The sequence below is a fragment of the Dendrobates tinctorius genome, unplaced genomic scaffold (assembly GCF_039654945.1).
Source record: "Dendrobates tinctorius isolate UK_male_01 unplaced genomic scaffold, ASM3965494v1 ptg000063l, whole genome shotgun sequence".
Classification (NCBI taxonomy): domain Eukaryota; kingdom Metazoa; phylum Chordata; class Amphibia; order Anura; family Dendrobatidae; genus Dendrobates; species Dendrobates tinctorius.
In genome coordinates this window covers 27,172,233-27,188,619 of record NW_027361731.1, presented here as the reverse complement: position 1 = coordinate 27,188,619, position 16,387 = coordinate 27,172,233, and the positions used below count along the sequence as shown (strand labels likewise).

General features: G+C 53.8%; 1 protein-coding gene across 2 annotated transcripts in view; it reads left to right on the top strand.

Annotated features, from left to right (window-relative positions):
- CACNG5 (calcium voltage-gated channel auxiliary subunit gamma 5) overlaps positions 1–13,481 on the top strand; it is a 92,792-nt gene extending 79,311 nt beyond the window's left edge. Inside the window, exons 4-5 of one of the 2 annotated variants that reach the window (XM_073579747.1) lie at positions 10,593–10,738; positions 10,808–13,481. In XM_073579747.1, coding sequence (XP_073435848.1) covers positions 10,593–10,738; positions 10,808–11,065 — 404 coding nt within the window. In that variant the 3' untranslated portion in view covers positions 11,066–13,481. The remainder of the gene's footprint in view (positions 1–10,592; positions 10,739–10,807) is intronic. The other variant, XM_073579746.1, reaches the window with a different exon arrangement.
- Positions 13,482–16,387: the final 2,906 nt, after the last annotated feature.

The following is a 16,387-nucleotide window of genomic DNA, read 5'->3' as shown; positions in this document are numbered from 1 at the left end:
GGGAGGATCAGGATCCCCAGCAGCACAGAGGATGTCAGGAGAGGAGATCACTGCTGAGAGTTACATAGAGGGAGGAGCAGGATCCCCAGCAGCACAGAGGATGTCAGGAGAGGAGATCAGAGCTGAGAGTTACATGGAGAGAGGAGCAGGATTCTCAGCAGCACAGAGGATGTCAGGAGAGGAGATCACAGCTGAGAGTTACATGGACGGAGGAGCAGGATCCCGAGCAGCACAGAGGATGTCAGGAGTGGAGGAGATCACAGATGCGAGTTACATGGAGGGAGGATCAGGATCCCCAGCAGCACAGAGGATGTCAGGAGAGGAGATCAGAGCTGAGAGTTACATGGAGGGAGGATCAGGATCCTCAGCAGCACAGAGGATGTCAGGAGAGGAGGAGAACACAGCTGAGAGTTACATGGACGGAGGATCAGGATCCCCAGCAGCACAGAGGATGTCAGGAGAGGAGATCAGAGCTGAGAGTTACATGAAGGAAGGAGCTGGATCCCCAGCAGCACAGAGGATGTCAGGAGAGGAGATCACTGCTGAGAGTTACATAGAGGGAGGAGCAGGATCCCCAGCATCACAGAGGATGTCAGGAGAGGAGATCACAGCTGAGAGTTACATGGAGAGAGGAGCAGGATCCTCAGCAGCACAGAGGATGTCAGGAGAGGAGGAGATCACAGCTGAGAATTACATGGATGGAGGAGCAGGATCCCCAGCAGCACAGAGGATGTCAGGAGAGGAGATCACAGCTGAGAGTTACATGGACGGACGAGCAGGATCCCCAGCAGCACAGAGGATGTCAGGAGAGGAGATCACAGCTGAGAGTTACATGGAGGAAGGAGCAGGATCCCCAGCAGCACAGAGGATGTCAGGAGAGGAGATCACAGGTGAGAGTTACATGGAGGGAGGAGCAGGATCCTGAGCAGCACAGAGGATGTCAAGAGAGGAGATCACAGCTGAGAGTTACATGGAGGGAGGAGCAGGATCCTGAGCAGCACAGAGGATGTCAGGAGAGGAGAACACAGCTGAGAGTTACATGGAGGAGGAGCAGGACCCCCAGCAGCACAGAGGATGTCAGGCGAGGAGGAAATCACTGTTGAGAGTTACATGGGGGGAGAAGAAGGATCTCCAGCAGCACAGAGGATGTCAGGAGAGGAGAACACAGCTGACAGTTACATGTAGGGAGAAGCAGGATCTCCAGCAGCACAGAGGATGTCAGGAGAGGAGGAGATCACAGCTGAGAGTTACATGGAGGAAGGAGCAGGATCCCCAGCAACACAGAGGATGTCAGGAGAGGAGATCACAGCTGAGAGTTACATGGAGGGAGGAGCAGGATCCCCAGCAGTACAGAGGATGTCAGGAGAGGAGGAGATCACAGCTGAGGGTTAAATGGATGGCGGAGCAGGATCCCCAGCAGCACAGAGGATGTCAGAAGAGGAGGAGATCACAGCTGAGAGTTACATGGAGGGAGGAGCAGGATCCCCAGCAGTACAGAGGATGTCAGGAGAGGAGGAGATCACAGCTGAGAGTTAAATGGAGGGAGGAGCAGGATCCCCAGCAGCACAGAGGATGTCAGGAGTGGAGGAGATCACAGCTGAAAGTTACATGGACGGACGAGCAGGATCCCCAGCAGCACAGAGGATGTCAGGAGAGCAGAAGATCACAGCTGAGAGTTACATGGAGGGAGGAGCAGGATCCCCAGCAGCACAGAGGATGTCAGGAGAGGAGATCACAGCTGAGAGTTACATGGAGAGAGGAGCAGGATCCTCAGCAGCACAGAGGTTGTCAGGAGAGGAGATCACAGCTGAGAGTTACATGGACGGAGGAGCAGGATCCCGAGCAGCACAGAGGATGTCAGGAGAGGAGGAGATCACAGCTGAGAGTTTCATGGAGAAAGGAGCAGGATCCCCAGCAGCACAGAGGATGTCAGGAGAGGAGGAGATCACAGCTGAGAATTACATGGACGGACGAGCAGGATCCCCAGCAGCACAGAGGATGTCAGGAGATGAGATCACAGGTGAGAGTTACATGGAGGGAGGAGCAGGATCCCCAGCAGCACAGAGGATGTCAGGAGAGGAGATCACAGCTGAGAGTTACATAGAGGGAGGAGCAGGATCCCGAGCAGCACAGAGGATGTCAGGAGAGGAGAACACAGCTGAGAGTTACATGGAGAGAGAAGCAGGATCTCCAGCAGCACAAAGGATGTCAGGAGAGGAGATCACAGCTGAGAGTTACATGGAGGGAGGATCAGGATCCCCAGCAGCACAGAGGATGTCAGGAGAGGAGATCACAGCTGAGAGTTACATGGAGAGAGGAGCAGGATCCTCAGCAGCACAGAGGATGTCAGGAGAGGAGATCACAGCTGAGAGTTACATGGAGGAGGAGCAGGATCCCCAGCAGCACAGAGGATGTCAGGAGAGGAGATCACATGTGAGAGTTACATGGAGGGAGGAGCAGGATCCCCAGCAGCACAGATGACGTCAGGAGAGGAGATCACAGCTGAGAGTTACATGGAGGAGGAGCAGGATCCCCAGCAGCACAGAGGATGTCAGGAGACGAGATCACAGGTGAGAGTTACATGGAGGGAGGAGCAGGATCCCCAGCAGCACAGATGATGTCAGGAGAGGAGATCACAGCTGAGAGTTACATGGAGGGAGGAGCAGGATCCCGAGCAGCACAGAGGATGTAAGGAGAGGAGGAGATCACAGCTGAGAGTTACATGGAGAGAGGAGGAGGATCCCCAGCAGCACAGAGGATGTCAGGAGAGGAGATCACAGCTGAGAATTACATGGAGGAAGAAGCAGGATCTCCAGCAGCACAGAGGATGTCAGGAAAGGAGGAGATCACAGCTGAGAGTCACATGGAGGAAGGAGCAGGATCCCCAGTAGCACAGAGGATGTCAGGAGAGGAGGAGATCACAGCTGAAAGTTACATCGACGGACGAGCAGGATCCCCAGCAGCACAGAGGATGTCAGGAGAGTAGATCACAGCTGAGAGTTACATGGAGGGAGGAGCAGGATCCCCAGCAGCACAGAGGATGTAAGGAGAAGAGATCACAGCTGAGAGTTACATGGAGGGAGGAGCAGGATCCTCAGCAGCACAGAGGATGTCAGGAGAAGAGATCACAGCTGAGAGTTACATGGGGGGAGGAGGAGGATCCCCAGCAGCACAGAGGATGTCAGGGGAGGAGGAGATCACAGCTGAGAGTTACATGGAGGAGGAGCAGGATCCTCAGCAGCACAGAGGATGTCAGGAGAGGAGATCACAGCTGAGAGTTACATGGAGGGAGGAGCAGGATCCCCAGCAGCTCAGAGGATGTCAGAAGAGGAGGAGATCACAGCTGAGAGTTACATGGAGGAAGAAGCAGGATCTCCAGCAGCACAGACGATGTCAGGAGAGGAGATCACAGCTGATAGTTACATGGAGGGAGGAGCAGGATCCCCAGCAGTACAGAGGATGTCAGGAGAGGAGGAGATCACAGCTGACAGTTAAATGGAGGGAGGAGCAGGATCCCCAGCAGCACAGAGAATGTCAGGAGTGGAGGAGATCACAGCTGAAAGTTACATGGACGGACGAGCAGGATCCCCAGCAGCACAGAGGATGTCAGGAGAGGAGGAGATCACAGCTGAGAGTTACATGGAGGGAGGAGCAGGAACCCCAGCAGCACAGAGGATGTCAGGAGAGGAGATCACAGCTGAGAGTTACATGGAGAGAGGAGCAGGATCCTCAGCAGCACAGAGGTTGTCAGGAGAGGAGATCACAGCTGAGAGTTACATGGAGGAAGGAGCAGGATCCCCAGCAGCACAGAGGATGTCAGGAGAGGAAATCACAGCTGAGAGTTACATGGACGGAGGAGCAGGATCCCGAGCAGCACAGAGGATGTCAGGAGAGGAGGAGATCACAGCTGAGAGTTTCATGGAGGAAGGAGCAGGATCCCCAGCAGCACAGAGGATGTCAGGAGAGGAGGAGATCACAGCTGAGAATTACATGGACGGACGAGCAGGATCCCCAGCAGCACAGAGGATGTCAGGAGATGAGATCACAGGTGAGAGTTACATGGAGGGAGGAGCTGGATCCCCAGCAGCACAGAGGATGTCAGGAGAGGAGATCACAGCTGAGAGTTAAATAGAGGGAGGAGCAGGATCCCGAGCAGCACAGAGGATGTCAGGAGAGGAGAACACAGCTGAGAGTTACATGGAGGAGGAGCAGGACCCTCAGCAGCACAGAGGATGTCAGGAGAGGAGATCACAGCTGAGAGTTACATGGAGGGAGGATCAGGATCCCCAGCAGCACAGAGGATGTCAGGAGAGGAGATCACAGCTGAGAGTTACATGGAGAGAGGAGCAGGATCCTCAGCTGCACAGAGGATGTCAGGAGAGGAGATCACAGCTGAGATTTACATGGAGAGAGGAGCAGGATCCTCAGCAGCACAGAGGATGTCAGGAGAGGAGGTCACAGCTGAGAGTTACATGTACGGAGGAGCAGGATCCAGAGCAGCACAGAGGATGTCAGAAGTGGAGGAGATCACAGATGAGAGTTACATGGAGGAAGGAGCAGGATCCCCAGCAGCACAGAGGATGTCAGGAGAGGAGATCACAGCTGAGAGTTACATGGAGGAGGAGCAGGATCCCCAGCAGCACAGAGGATGTCAGGAGAGGAGATCACATGTGAGAGTTACAAGGAGGGTGGAGCAGGATCCCCAGCAGCACAGATGCTGTCAGGAGAGGAGATCACAGCTGAGAGTTACATGGAGGAGGAGCAGGATCCCCAGCAGCACAGAGGATGTCAGTAGAGGAGATCACAGGTGAGAGTTACATGGAGGGAGGAGCAGGATCCTCAGCAGCACAGATGATGTCAGGAGAGGAGATCACAGCTGAGAGTTACATGGAGGGAGGAGCAGGATCCCGAGCAGCACAAAGGATGTCAGGAGAGGAGGAGATCACAGCTGAGAATTACATGGAGAGAGGAGGAGGATCCCCAGCAGCACAGAGGATGTCAGGAGAGGAGATCACAGCTGAGAATTACATGGAGGAAGAAGCAGGATCTCCAGCAGCACAGAGGATGTCAGGAAAGGAGATCACAGCTGAGAGTTACATGGAGGAAGGAGCAGGATCCCCAGCAGCACAGAGGATGTCAGGAGAGGAGGAGATCACAGCTGAAAGTTACATCGACGGACGAGCAGGATCCCCAGCAGCACAGAGGTTGTCAGGAGAGTAGATCACAGCTGAGAGTTACAAGGAGGGAGGAGCAGGATCCCCAGCAGCACAGAGGATGTCAGGAGAGGAGATCACAGCTGAGAGTTACATGGAGGGAGGAGCAGGATCCTCAGCAGCACAGAGGATGTCAGGAGAAGAGATCACAGCTGAGAGTTACATGGGGGGAGGAGGAGGATCCCCAGCAGCACAGAGGATGTCAGGGGAGGAGGAGATCACAGCTGAGAGTTACATGGAGGAGGAGCAGGATCCTCAGCAGCACAGAGGATGTCAGGAGAGGAGATCACAGCTGAGAGTTACATGGAGGGAGGATCAGGATCCCCAGCAGCACAGAGGATGTCAGGAGAGATCACAGCTGAAAGTTACATGGAAAGAGAAGCAGGATCCTCAGCAGCACAGATGATGTCAGGAGAGGAGATCACAGCTGAGAGTTACATGGACGGACGAGCAGGATCCCCAGCAGCACAGAGGATGTCAGGAAAGGAGATCACAGCTTAGAGTTACATGGAGGAGGAGCAGGACCTCAGCAGCACAGAGGATGTCAGGAGAGTAGGAGATCTCAGCTGAGAGTTACATGGAGGGAGGAGGAGGATCTCCAGCAGCACAGAGGATGTCAGTAGAGGAGATCACAGCTTAGAGTTACATGGAGGAGGAGCAGGACCTCAGCAGCACAGAGGATGTCAGGAGAGTAGGAGATCACAGCTGAGAGTTACATGGAGGGAGAAGCAGGATCTCCAGCAGCACAGAGGATGTCAGGAGAGGAGGAGATCACAGCTGAGAGTTACATAGAGGAAGGAGCAGGATCCCCAGCAGCACAGAGGATATCAGGAGAGGAGGAGATCACAGCTGAGAGTTACATGGAGGGAGGAGCAGGATCCCCAGCAGCACAGAGGATGTCAGGAGTGGAGGAGATCACAGCTGAAAGTTACATGGACGGACGAGCAGGTACCCCAGCAGCACAGAGGATGTCAGGAGAGGAGGAGATCACAGCTGAGAGTTACATGGAGGGAGGAGCAGGATCCCCAGCAGCACAGAGGATGTCAGGAGAGGAGATCACAGCTGAGAGTTACATGGAGGGAGGATCAGGATCCCCAGCAGCACAGAGGATGTCAGGAGAGGAGATCACAGCTGAGAGTCACATGGAGAGAGGAGCAGGATCCTCAGCAGCACAGAGGATGTCAGGAGAGGAGGAGATCACAGCTGAGAATTACATGGACGCAGGAGCAGGATCCCCAGCAGCACAGAGGATGTCAGGAGAGGAGATCACAGCTGAGAGTTACATGGACGGATGAGCAGGATCCCCAGCAGCACAGAGGATGTCAGGAGAGGAGATCACAGCTTAGAGTTACATGGAGGAGGAGCAGGACCCCCAGCAGCACAGAGGATGTCAGGAGAGGAGGAGATCACAGCTGAGAGTTACATGGAGGGAGGAGGAGGATCTCCAGCAGCACAGAGGATGTCAGGAGACGAGAACACATCTGACAGTTACATGGAGGGAGAAGCAGGATCTCCAGCAGCACAGAGGATGTCAGGAGAGGAGGAGATCACAGCTGAGAGTTAAATAGAGGAAGGAGCAGGATCCCCAGCAGCACAGAGGATATCAGGAGAGGAGGAGATCACAGCTGAGAGTTACATGGAGGGAGGAGCAGAATCCCCAGCAGCACAGAGGATGTCAGGAGTGGAGGAGATCACAGCTGAAAGTTACATGGACAGACGAGCAGGTACCCCAGCAGCACAGAGGATGTCAGGAGAGGAGGAGATCACAGCTGAGAGTTACATGGAGGGAGGAGCAGGATCCCCAGCAGCACAGAGGATGTCAGGAGAGGAGATCACAGCTGAGAGTTACATGGAGGGAGGAGGAGGATCCCCAGCAGCTCAGAGGATGTCAGGAGAGGAGGAGATCACAGCTGAGAGTTACATGGAGGGAGGATCAGGATCCCCAGCAGCACAGAGGATGTCAGGAGAGGAGATCACAGCTGAGAGTTACATGGAGGAAGGAGCAGGATCCCCAGCAGCACAGAGGATGTCAGGAGAGGAGGAGATCACAGCTGAGAATTACATGGACGGAGGAGCAGGATCTCCAGCAGCACAGAGGATGTCAGGAGAGGAGGAGATCACAGCTGAGAGTTACATGGAGGAGGAGCAGGATACCCACAGCACAGAGGATGTCAGGAGAGGAGGAGATCACAGCTGAGAGTTACATGGAGGAGGAGCAGGATCCCCAGCAGCATAGAGGATGTCAGGAGAGGAGGAGATCACAGCTGAGAGTTACATGCAGGAAGGAGCAGGATCCTCAGCAGCACAGAGGATATCAGGAGAGGAGGAGATCACAGCTGAGAGTTACATGGAGGGAGGAGCAGGATCCCCAGCAGCACAGAGGATGTCAGGAGAGGAGGAGATCACAGCTGAGAGTTACATGGAGGAAGGAGCAGGATCCCCAGCAGCACAGAGGATATCAGGAGAGGAGGAGATCACAGCTGAGAGTTACATGGAGGAGAAGCAGGATCCCCAGCAGCATAGAGGATGTCAGGAGAGGAGGAGATCACAGCTGAGAGTTACATGGAGGAAGGAGCAGGATCCCCAGCAGCACAGAGGATATCAGGAGAGGAGGAGATCACAGCTGAGAGTTACATGGAGGGAGGAGCAGGATTCCCAGCAGCACAGAGGATGTCAGGAGCGGAGGAGATCACAGCTGAAAGTTACATGGACGGACGAGCAGGATCCCCAGCAGCACAGAGGATGTCAGGAGAGGAGGAGATCACAGCTGAGAGTTACATGGAGGAGGAGCAGGATCCCCAGCAGCACAGAGGATGTCAGGAGAGGAGGAGATCACAGCTGAGAATTACATGGACGGAGGAGCAGGATCCCCAGCAGCACAGAGGATGTCAGGAGAGGAGGAGATCACAGCTGAGAGTTACATGGAGGAGGAGCAGGTTACCCACAGCACAGAGGATGTCAGGAGAGGAGGAGATCACAGCTGAGAGTTACATGGAGGAGGAGCAGGATACCCAGCAGCACAGAGGATGTCAGGAGAGGAGGAGATGACAGCTGAGAGTTACATGGAGGAGGAGCAGGATCCTCAGCAGCACAGAGGATGTCAGGAGAGGAGGAGATCACAGCTGAGAGTTACATGGAGAGAGGAGCAGGATCCTCAGCAGCACAGAGGATGTCAGGAGAGGAGATCACAGCTGAGAGTTACATAGAGAGAGGAGCAGGATCCTCAGCCGCACAGAGGATGTCAGGAGAGGAGGAGATCACAGCTGAGAGTTACATGGAGGGAGGAGCAGGATCCCCAGCAGCACAGAGGATGTCAGGAGAGGAGATCACAGCTGAGAGTTACATGGAGGAAGGAGCAGGATCATCAGCAGCACAGACATGTCAGGAGAGGAGATCACAGCTGAGAGTTACATGGAGAGAGGAGCGGGATCCCGAGCAGCACAGAGGATGTCAGGAGAGGAGGAGATCACAGCTGAGAGTTACATGGAGGGAGGAGCAGGATCCCCAGCAGCACAGAGGATGTCAGGAGAGGAAATCACAGCTGAGAGTTATATGGAGGGAGGAGCAGGATCCTCAGCAGCACAGAGGATGTCAGGAGAGGAGATCACAGCTGAGAGTTACATGGAGAGAGGAGCAGGATCCTCAGCAGCACAGAGGATGTCAGTAGAGGAGATCACAGCTGAGAGTTACATGGAGGAAGGAGCAGGATCCCCAGCAGCACAGAGGATGTCAGGAGAGCAGATCACAGCTGAGAGTTACATGGAGGAGGAGCAGGATCCCCAGCAGCACAGAGGATGTCAGGAGTGGAGAAGATCACAGCTGAAAGTTACATGGACGGACGAGCAGTATCCCCAGCAGCACAGAGGATGTCAGGAGAGGAGGAGATCACAGCTGAGAGTTACATGGAGAGAGGAGCAGGATCCCCAGCAGCACAGAGGATGTCAGGAGAGGAGATCACAGCTGAGAGTTACATGGAGGGAGGAGCAGCATCCCCAGCAGCACAGAGGATGTCAGGAGAGGAGATCACAGCTGAGAGTTAAATGGAGGAGGAGCAGGATCCCCAGCAGCACAGAGGATGTCAGGAGAGGAGGAGATCACAGCTGAGAGTTACATGGAGGGAGGAGCAGGATCCCCAGCAGCACAGAGGATGTCAAGATATAATTGAATGTAATAGTAGAGGGTGTTGGCTCCAAGCAGTACAGTGTATTTCAGTGCCTGCTATAACATGTCACTTTGTAGTGTCTACCTCCTAATCCGATGTTTGCTCCCCCCTGTAATCTGGGATTAGCACAGTTGTGGTTTCCTATAATGCAGATAGTATTATTTATCCCTATTAGTGGCGCCACCTGCTGCCAGGACCTATCCCTGCCGGGATTCCCTCCTTCAGGACTCCCAGAGTTCATAATATATTGCCACATGTCTCCCTGGACCTCCATAATTAGCAGCCCCCCTCTAGGAGCCGCAAGGACCCCCATCCATAGCTTGCCCACTCGCCCAAGACCCCCTTAAAAGACACCCGCTCTTCCATAGGGTAATTCATAGAAAATGGCAGAAAAAAAGTGGGAACTACCAACACCAAATCCCTTGGTGGGAGCTGTGCGAAACATCATCAGCCTGTGCACAAACCAGCGGCCAGTGTCGGAGTCCAGGAGGCCATCCAAAAAACAAATGGGAACGCAGAGTCCAATAGAGAAGGCGGCCCTCGCCCCCTGGCAGCGCAGGACCCGCTGTCTCCAGACGTCTCCACCGTGACTCCATAAAGGGTCGTTTCACACGGAGGGCGAGGGCCGCCTTCTTTCATGTAAAGAAAATACCATCTGTTGTAAGACCCCATACAAATACCAGCACCTCTGTATACAGTGATGACTCACGAGCCGCTCTTGTCCCACATATCTCTCTCTGTATACAGTGATGACTCACGAGCCGCTCTTGCCCCACATATCTCTCTCTGTATACAGTGATGACTCACGAGCCGCTCTTGCCCCACATATCTCTCTCTGTATACAATTATGACTCACGGGCCACTCTTGCCCCACATATCTCTCTCTGTATACAATGATGACTCACGAGCCGCTCTTGCCCCACAGATCTCTCTCTGTATACAGTGATGATTCACGGGCCGCTCTTGTCCCACGTATCTCTCTCTGTATACAATGATGACTCACGAGCCGCTCTTGCCCCACATATCTCTCTCTGTATACAGTGATGACTCACGGTCCGCTCTCGCCTCGCAGATCTCTCTCTGTGTACAGTGATGACTCACGGTTCGCTCTCGCCCCGCAGATCTCTCTGTATACAGTGATGACTCACGGTCCGCTCTCGCCCCGCACGTCTCTCTCTGTTTACAGTGATGACTCACGGGCCGCTCTCACCCCGCAGGTCTCTCTCTAGTGGTCGGGCTGGTTCTCTACATTTCCAGCATTAATGATGAGCTCCTGAATCGTCCGCGGGACGCGGAGTCCGTCTTTAGCTACAAGTATGGCTGGTCCTTCGCCTTCGCTGCGATCTCCTTCCTGCTCACGGAGGTAGGTAGCGGATAAGGGGGGTAGTTGTACGGTAACTGTGAGATTCTGATAACGGGGTGTCTTCCACAGAGCGCGGGAGTGATGTCCGTCTATCTGTTCATGAAGCGGTACACGGCAGAGGACGCCTACCGGCCGCACCCTGGCTACTACCGGCCGCGGCTCAGCAACTGCTCCGACTACTCCGGCCAGTTCCTGCACCCCGAGGCGTGGGCGAGGGGCCGCAGCCCCTCAGATATCTCCAGTGAGGCCTCGCTGCCGATGGGCTCCAACTATCCGGCGCTGCTGAAGTGCCCCGACTACGACCAGATGTCGTCCTCCCCCTGCTGACCCGCCCGGATCCCCAGGACTTTTATCCGCCGCCCCCACACGTGTCCGAGGCTCCACCAGACACAGGGGTACCAGCCACACACGAACCCCCCGTTGGTAGGAGACCAACCGGGCCAAAGAGTCCAACACCCCCAGAGGCGTCCACAGTGTAGTGAGTGGGAGTGGGACCGCCACAGTGGAAGGACACGGACTCCTGTTATACTCCTCCGGTCACCTCCAGAGCTGCACTCACTATTCTGCTGTTACATTGTGTCTTATCCTCCCGTCACTTCCAGATCTGCACTCACTATCCTGCTGTTCCATCATGTCTTATCCTCCAGTCACTTCCAGAGCTGCAGTCACTATTCTGCTGTTACATTGTGTCTTATCCTCCAGTCACCTCCAGAGCTGCACTCACTATTCTGCTGTTACATCATGTATTATCCTCCCGTCACTTCCAGAGCTGCAGTCACTATTCTGCTGTTACATTGTCTTATCCTCCAGTCACTTCCAGAGCTGCACTCACTATTCTGCTGTGACATTGTCTTATCCTCCAACTCTTTTATTTTACAAAATTATCAAAATTACACTCAGAAACAAACCACAATACATAAACTAAAGAAAACCAACATAGACAGACATAAAATGTGCAAAACATGCGCAAACAACTGAAAGTCCAAATCCTTTCCTTGTCCTCCACTAAGCTTGGCAGCTTAGGGTCCCCCAGCAGGAATCCACTTAAAAGAAAATACAAAGAAACATAAACCCCTCTCCCCACTCTCACTCCATTCACCCCCATTCACCCCCATTCACACCTCACCGATTTTACTAGTTTACTATTTACAATTTTACTATTTACAAAAACCAAACGAAAATAACCCTTTCCTGGCCCTCCGCCTTGAAAAAAACAAGAACTCTGCCACTTTGGCCGACAAACCTTACCTCCTATTACACAGCAAAGATTTTTTTTTTTTTTTTTTTTTTCCTCTCCCACACATGGCAACAAGTTCGCAGCCTTTTTTCCCACCACCTTGCACCGCAGGTCCTACAAGTTTGTAGCCTTGTCACTGCAAAATCTGGTCCACGAAAGTTTATGGCCTTTTGATTCCACACAAAAATTATTTCCAGGGTCCGCAGAGTCTACTTCTCCTGCCCTGCTCCTCTGCTCCTTCATGTTGCTCTTGGCATCCGGTCATCCATCCACCACCCCCCATGCACCCCCCTCCCAACCTGACTACACCCCATCCACACATTCTAACTAAAAAAACAAAAAAAAACGTGTGTTATATGTTTTTCCTTTTACCAAAGCACAACCAAAAGACATTTTCCAAAACTCTCAATACCATCCCATCTACTTACGCATTAATATACAAACTAAACACAGCATTTACATACCCAAGGCCCAAGTTTGGCACCTGTAAGCCCAATATCCATTATATGTCCTGTTTTTAAAACAAAAAGCTAAGGTGGCATGCACCAGCCCACCACCAGGAAAACGGGGTTCTAGAGGCTCCATCCCTCACTAACACATTCATCCTATCCCTCAAGAACTAAGACTGTCCCTACTTCTGTCCCTATAGAAACTGTCCCTGTCTGTCCCTTCCTGGCCCTACTCTACCTAACTTATCATAACTAACTCTCTATCTGTCCCTCAGTGCCTGTCCCTCCCTGTCCCTATCTGCCCCTACTTCTGTCCCTAACACACCCAGTGAAACTTATGCTATCCCTACCCTCATTCACACGGAGCTAGCTCTCCCTTGAGTGCGTTTTTAAAAGGAGAGGCCTCTCCAAAGCCAAGAGGCCTTCCTCACACCCAACCTTTCGAACTCCAAAGAACGGACCTTCACCAGGTCACCCAAGATGTTTCCTACCACCTCATCCCTTGGGAGGGTTTTTTTCCGCGTCGTAACTAGGCACCGTGCATTCCAAGTGTGGAACCTAACCGCTGCACTGACTAGGAATAAAGTGCACGGGTCCCGGCCACCCAGGGATCTGAACGCTCCATAGGCCCATTCAGTGTAGGAGAGGGACGCCAGCCGCGGCCAACGTATGGAGGCACCCACCCTGTTGTAAACCTCTGCATTAAAGGGACAATGAAGCAGGAAGTGCTCCATGCTTTCCAGCACGTCGCCACACTCCTCACGAGGGCAACCCCGGTCATCGGAGTTCCTGCACTTCAAGTTGTCCCTTACATACAGCCTCCCGTGGAAGCAACGCCAGGTCAAGTCCCAAAACTTCATGGGGATCCGCTTAGAATTTAAAAGCCCCAGCCCGACCTCCAGATCCCGGCCTGGGCAATCCTTAAGGGCCAGGGGCTTCTGGAAATGGGTCAACAGGACCCTCCTGTCAAGGCACTGCCTCGACATGGTCCTGATTTCCCACATTCCCAGACCCCACCGGCGGATCACCTTCAGAACCGGGGTAGCGTAAGCCGGAAGATGCCCATGAGGTGTGCGTAGGTCCTTCACCCGCCCTCCTGTCTCCCATTCCTGGAAGAAAGGCCAAAGCCAACCCTTGCAGGAGACTACCCACGGAGGAGCCCTCTCTAGCCAGAGGTTAGAGATGTTAGTCTTAAGAAAGGTGTTTACTAGAAACACCACCGGGTTGACCATACCCAACCCGCCTAGTCTCCTCGTACGGTATGTAACCTCCCTCTTGATTAGGTTAAGCCTATTCCCCCATAACAATTGGAAGAACAGGCTATAGACCCGCGTCCAGAGAGGTTCCGGCAAGATGCACACACTGCCCAGGTATATCAATAAAGGTAGCAGATAGCCTTTAGCCAGGGCAACCCTTTCCCTCAGGGTTAAAGACCAACCCTTCCATTGGTCCACCTTTTGGGCGGCGATCTTAAGTCTGCCCTCCCAATTTTGCTGGGGGTAGTCCCCGGGGCCAAATTCGATGCCTAGAATTTTGGCGGTGGCCTGGGGCCCTGGAAGGGTGTCCGGGAGATCAAAACTAGGATCTCCCCCTCCCAGCCAGAGACTTTCACACTTATCCCGGTTGATCATGGACCCGGATGCCTCCGAGTAGCGCACTACCTCCGACATGACCCAGTCCGCCTCCCCTCTCGAGGATACGAACAGGGAAACATCATCGGCGTACGCCACCACCCTCAGAGAGGAGCCAGAGCCCGCCCGGTCCATCCCGACTCCCGCCAACGGTCCACGATCTACCCTCCTTAAGAAGGGATCGATCGCGAACACGTATAAAAGCGGGCTCAGCGGACAGCCCTGACGGACCCCAGAACCCACCTCAAAAGGACGACCTGACCAACCATTCACCAGCGGAAAAGTCTCAGCCCCTTGGTACAAGATCTCTAACCATTTTACAAACCTCCCAGGCAGACCATACCTCAAAAGGACGGACCAGAGGTACTCGTGGTTGACCCGGTCAAAGGCTTTCGCTTGATCTAATGACAGCAAGTACCCCTTCCAGTGACCTGCCCTACCCTGCTCCACTGCCTCTCGGACACCGAGCACAGCACTAAAAGTACTGCGGCCTGGAACAGAGCAATGCTGGGCCCCTGAAAGGAGCCGGGGTGCAAACTTCACCAGCCGATTAAACAGCACCTTGGCCAGAACCTTCCGGTCCGTATCGAGAAGCGCTATGGGACGCCAGTTCTCGATTCGGGACGGATCCTTACCCTTTGACAGAATAATGAGGGCTGACTTCCTCATTGAGCCGGGAAGAGTGCCCGAGGAGAGACACTCATTAAAGACCCCTGTCAAGAGGGGGACCAAGGAGTCCCTAAAAGTCTTATAGAACTCAGATGTTAAGCCATCCGGACCTGGCGATTTCTTGAGCCGAAGCCCATCAATGGCCAGTCTCACTTCCTCTTCCCTGATTTCTTCTGCCAAAACACCAAGAGAGGGGTCACCCCCTGGCTCAGGGATGGCTTCAGCCAGGAAAGCCGACATCCTGTCCCGATCCAGATCCTTTTTTTCCAAGAGGTGTGAGTAGAAGGATCTGACCACCTCCAGGATCCCTGATTTGGATCTGTTCAGGGACCCCGTACTGTCGATCAGTCCTGTCACCATCTTACAATTCACTGACATCTTACAGTTTCTGTAAGGGTCGGGCGAGCGGTACTTCCCGAAGTCCCTCTCAAAAACCAAGGATGTGTGCCTATCATACTGACACCTCTTGAGCAAAGATTTCACTCTGGAGATTTCCTCTCGGTCACCTCCAGTCGAGACAAGCTGCTCGAGTTTCCTCCCCAGAGCCTGGTACAAGCGGTGCCTGTTCAGACTCCTGAGGCTCGAGAGCTGACGGAAGAACCCCGCCACCCGCTTTTTGAAGATCTCCCACCACTCTGACTTACTACTACAGAGATCCAACAGCGGTACCTGGCTCTGAAGAAAATCCTCGAAGGATTGTCTCACCTCCGCTTCTTCCAGCAGGGACGAATTGAGCTTCCACAGCCCTCTTCCCATCCGAGGAGTCTCTGCAACATTCAGAGAAAAGAAAATTAGACAGTGATCGGAGAACTCCACCTCAACGGCGGACACAGCAGAAAAGATGGCGTCCTCCTTCAAAAAAAACCTGTCTATTCTAGACCTACAGCTACCCCTATGGTAGGTGAAACCTCCGTGACCTGGAGTGTGCCGAATGTGGGCATCCACCAGGCGAGCTTCACTGGCTATGCTATTCAACGCGACGCTATCATAAGCCAGGCGATCTCCGGGACCCCCCCGGTCACGGGACCTCGTAATGGTGTTGAAGTCCCCACCGAAGACCACCTGTCGGCTCGTAAAAAGAAAGGGCTTGATCCTCAGGAAGAGACATTTGCGGTCCCACTTGGACTGCGGGCCGTAGATGTTGATGAGCCGGAGCTCTTGTCCCCTCATGAAGACATCTAGGATCAGGCACCTCCCCATTTCCAACTCAGTAACCCGTCGGCATTCAACTGCTGCAGTCTTAAAAAGGACTGCCACCCCGCTATACGGCTCGGCCGCAAGAGACCAGTATGAGGGCCCGCACCTCCACTCCCTCCGTGCTTTATAGATGGCCCCCATGTCTGTTAGTCTGGTCTCTTGCAAGAATAAAATTTCTGCCTCAATCCGGGAGAAAAAATCAAAGGCCGTGAAGCGAGCCGCATCTGACTTAATGCTGGCGACATTAATAGACGCCAGCGTCAACGGGGCGAGTTCAGCCATCATGGGTGATCGAGTTGGATGGCCAATTTCTTCCCTACCCCGCTATTACCTCCTCCTGGGGAGGGGTCAGACACCTTCCTTTTCAGGGAAGCTCCCGACGTGTCCATCCCACCCCCCCCGGTGTCCTCGCCCCCGGGTTCCAGGTCTGTCCCCCCCTCAGGAGGAGCAATGCCCCCTGAGGGAC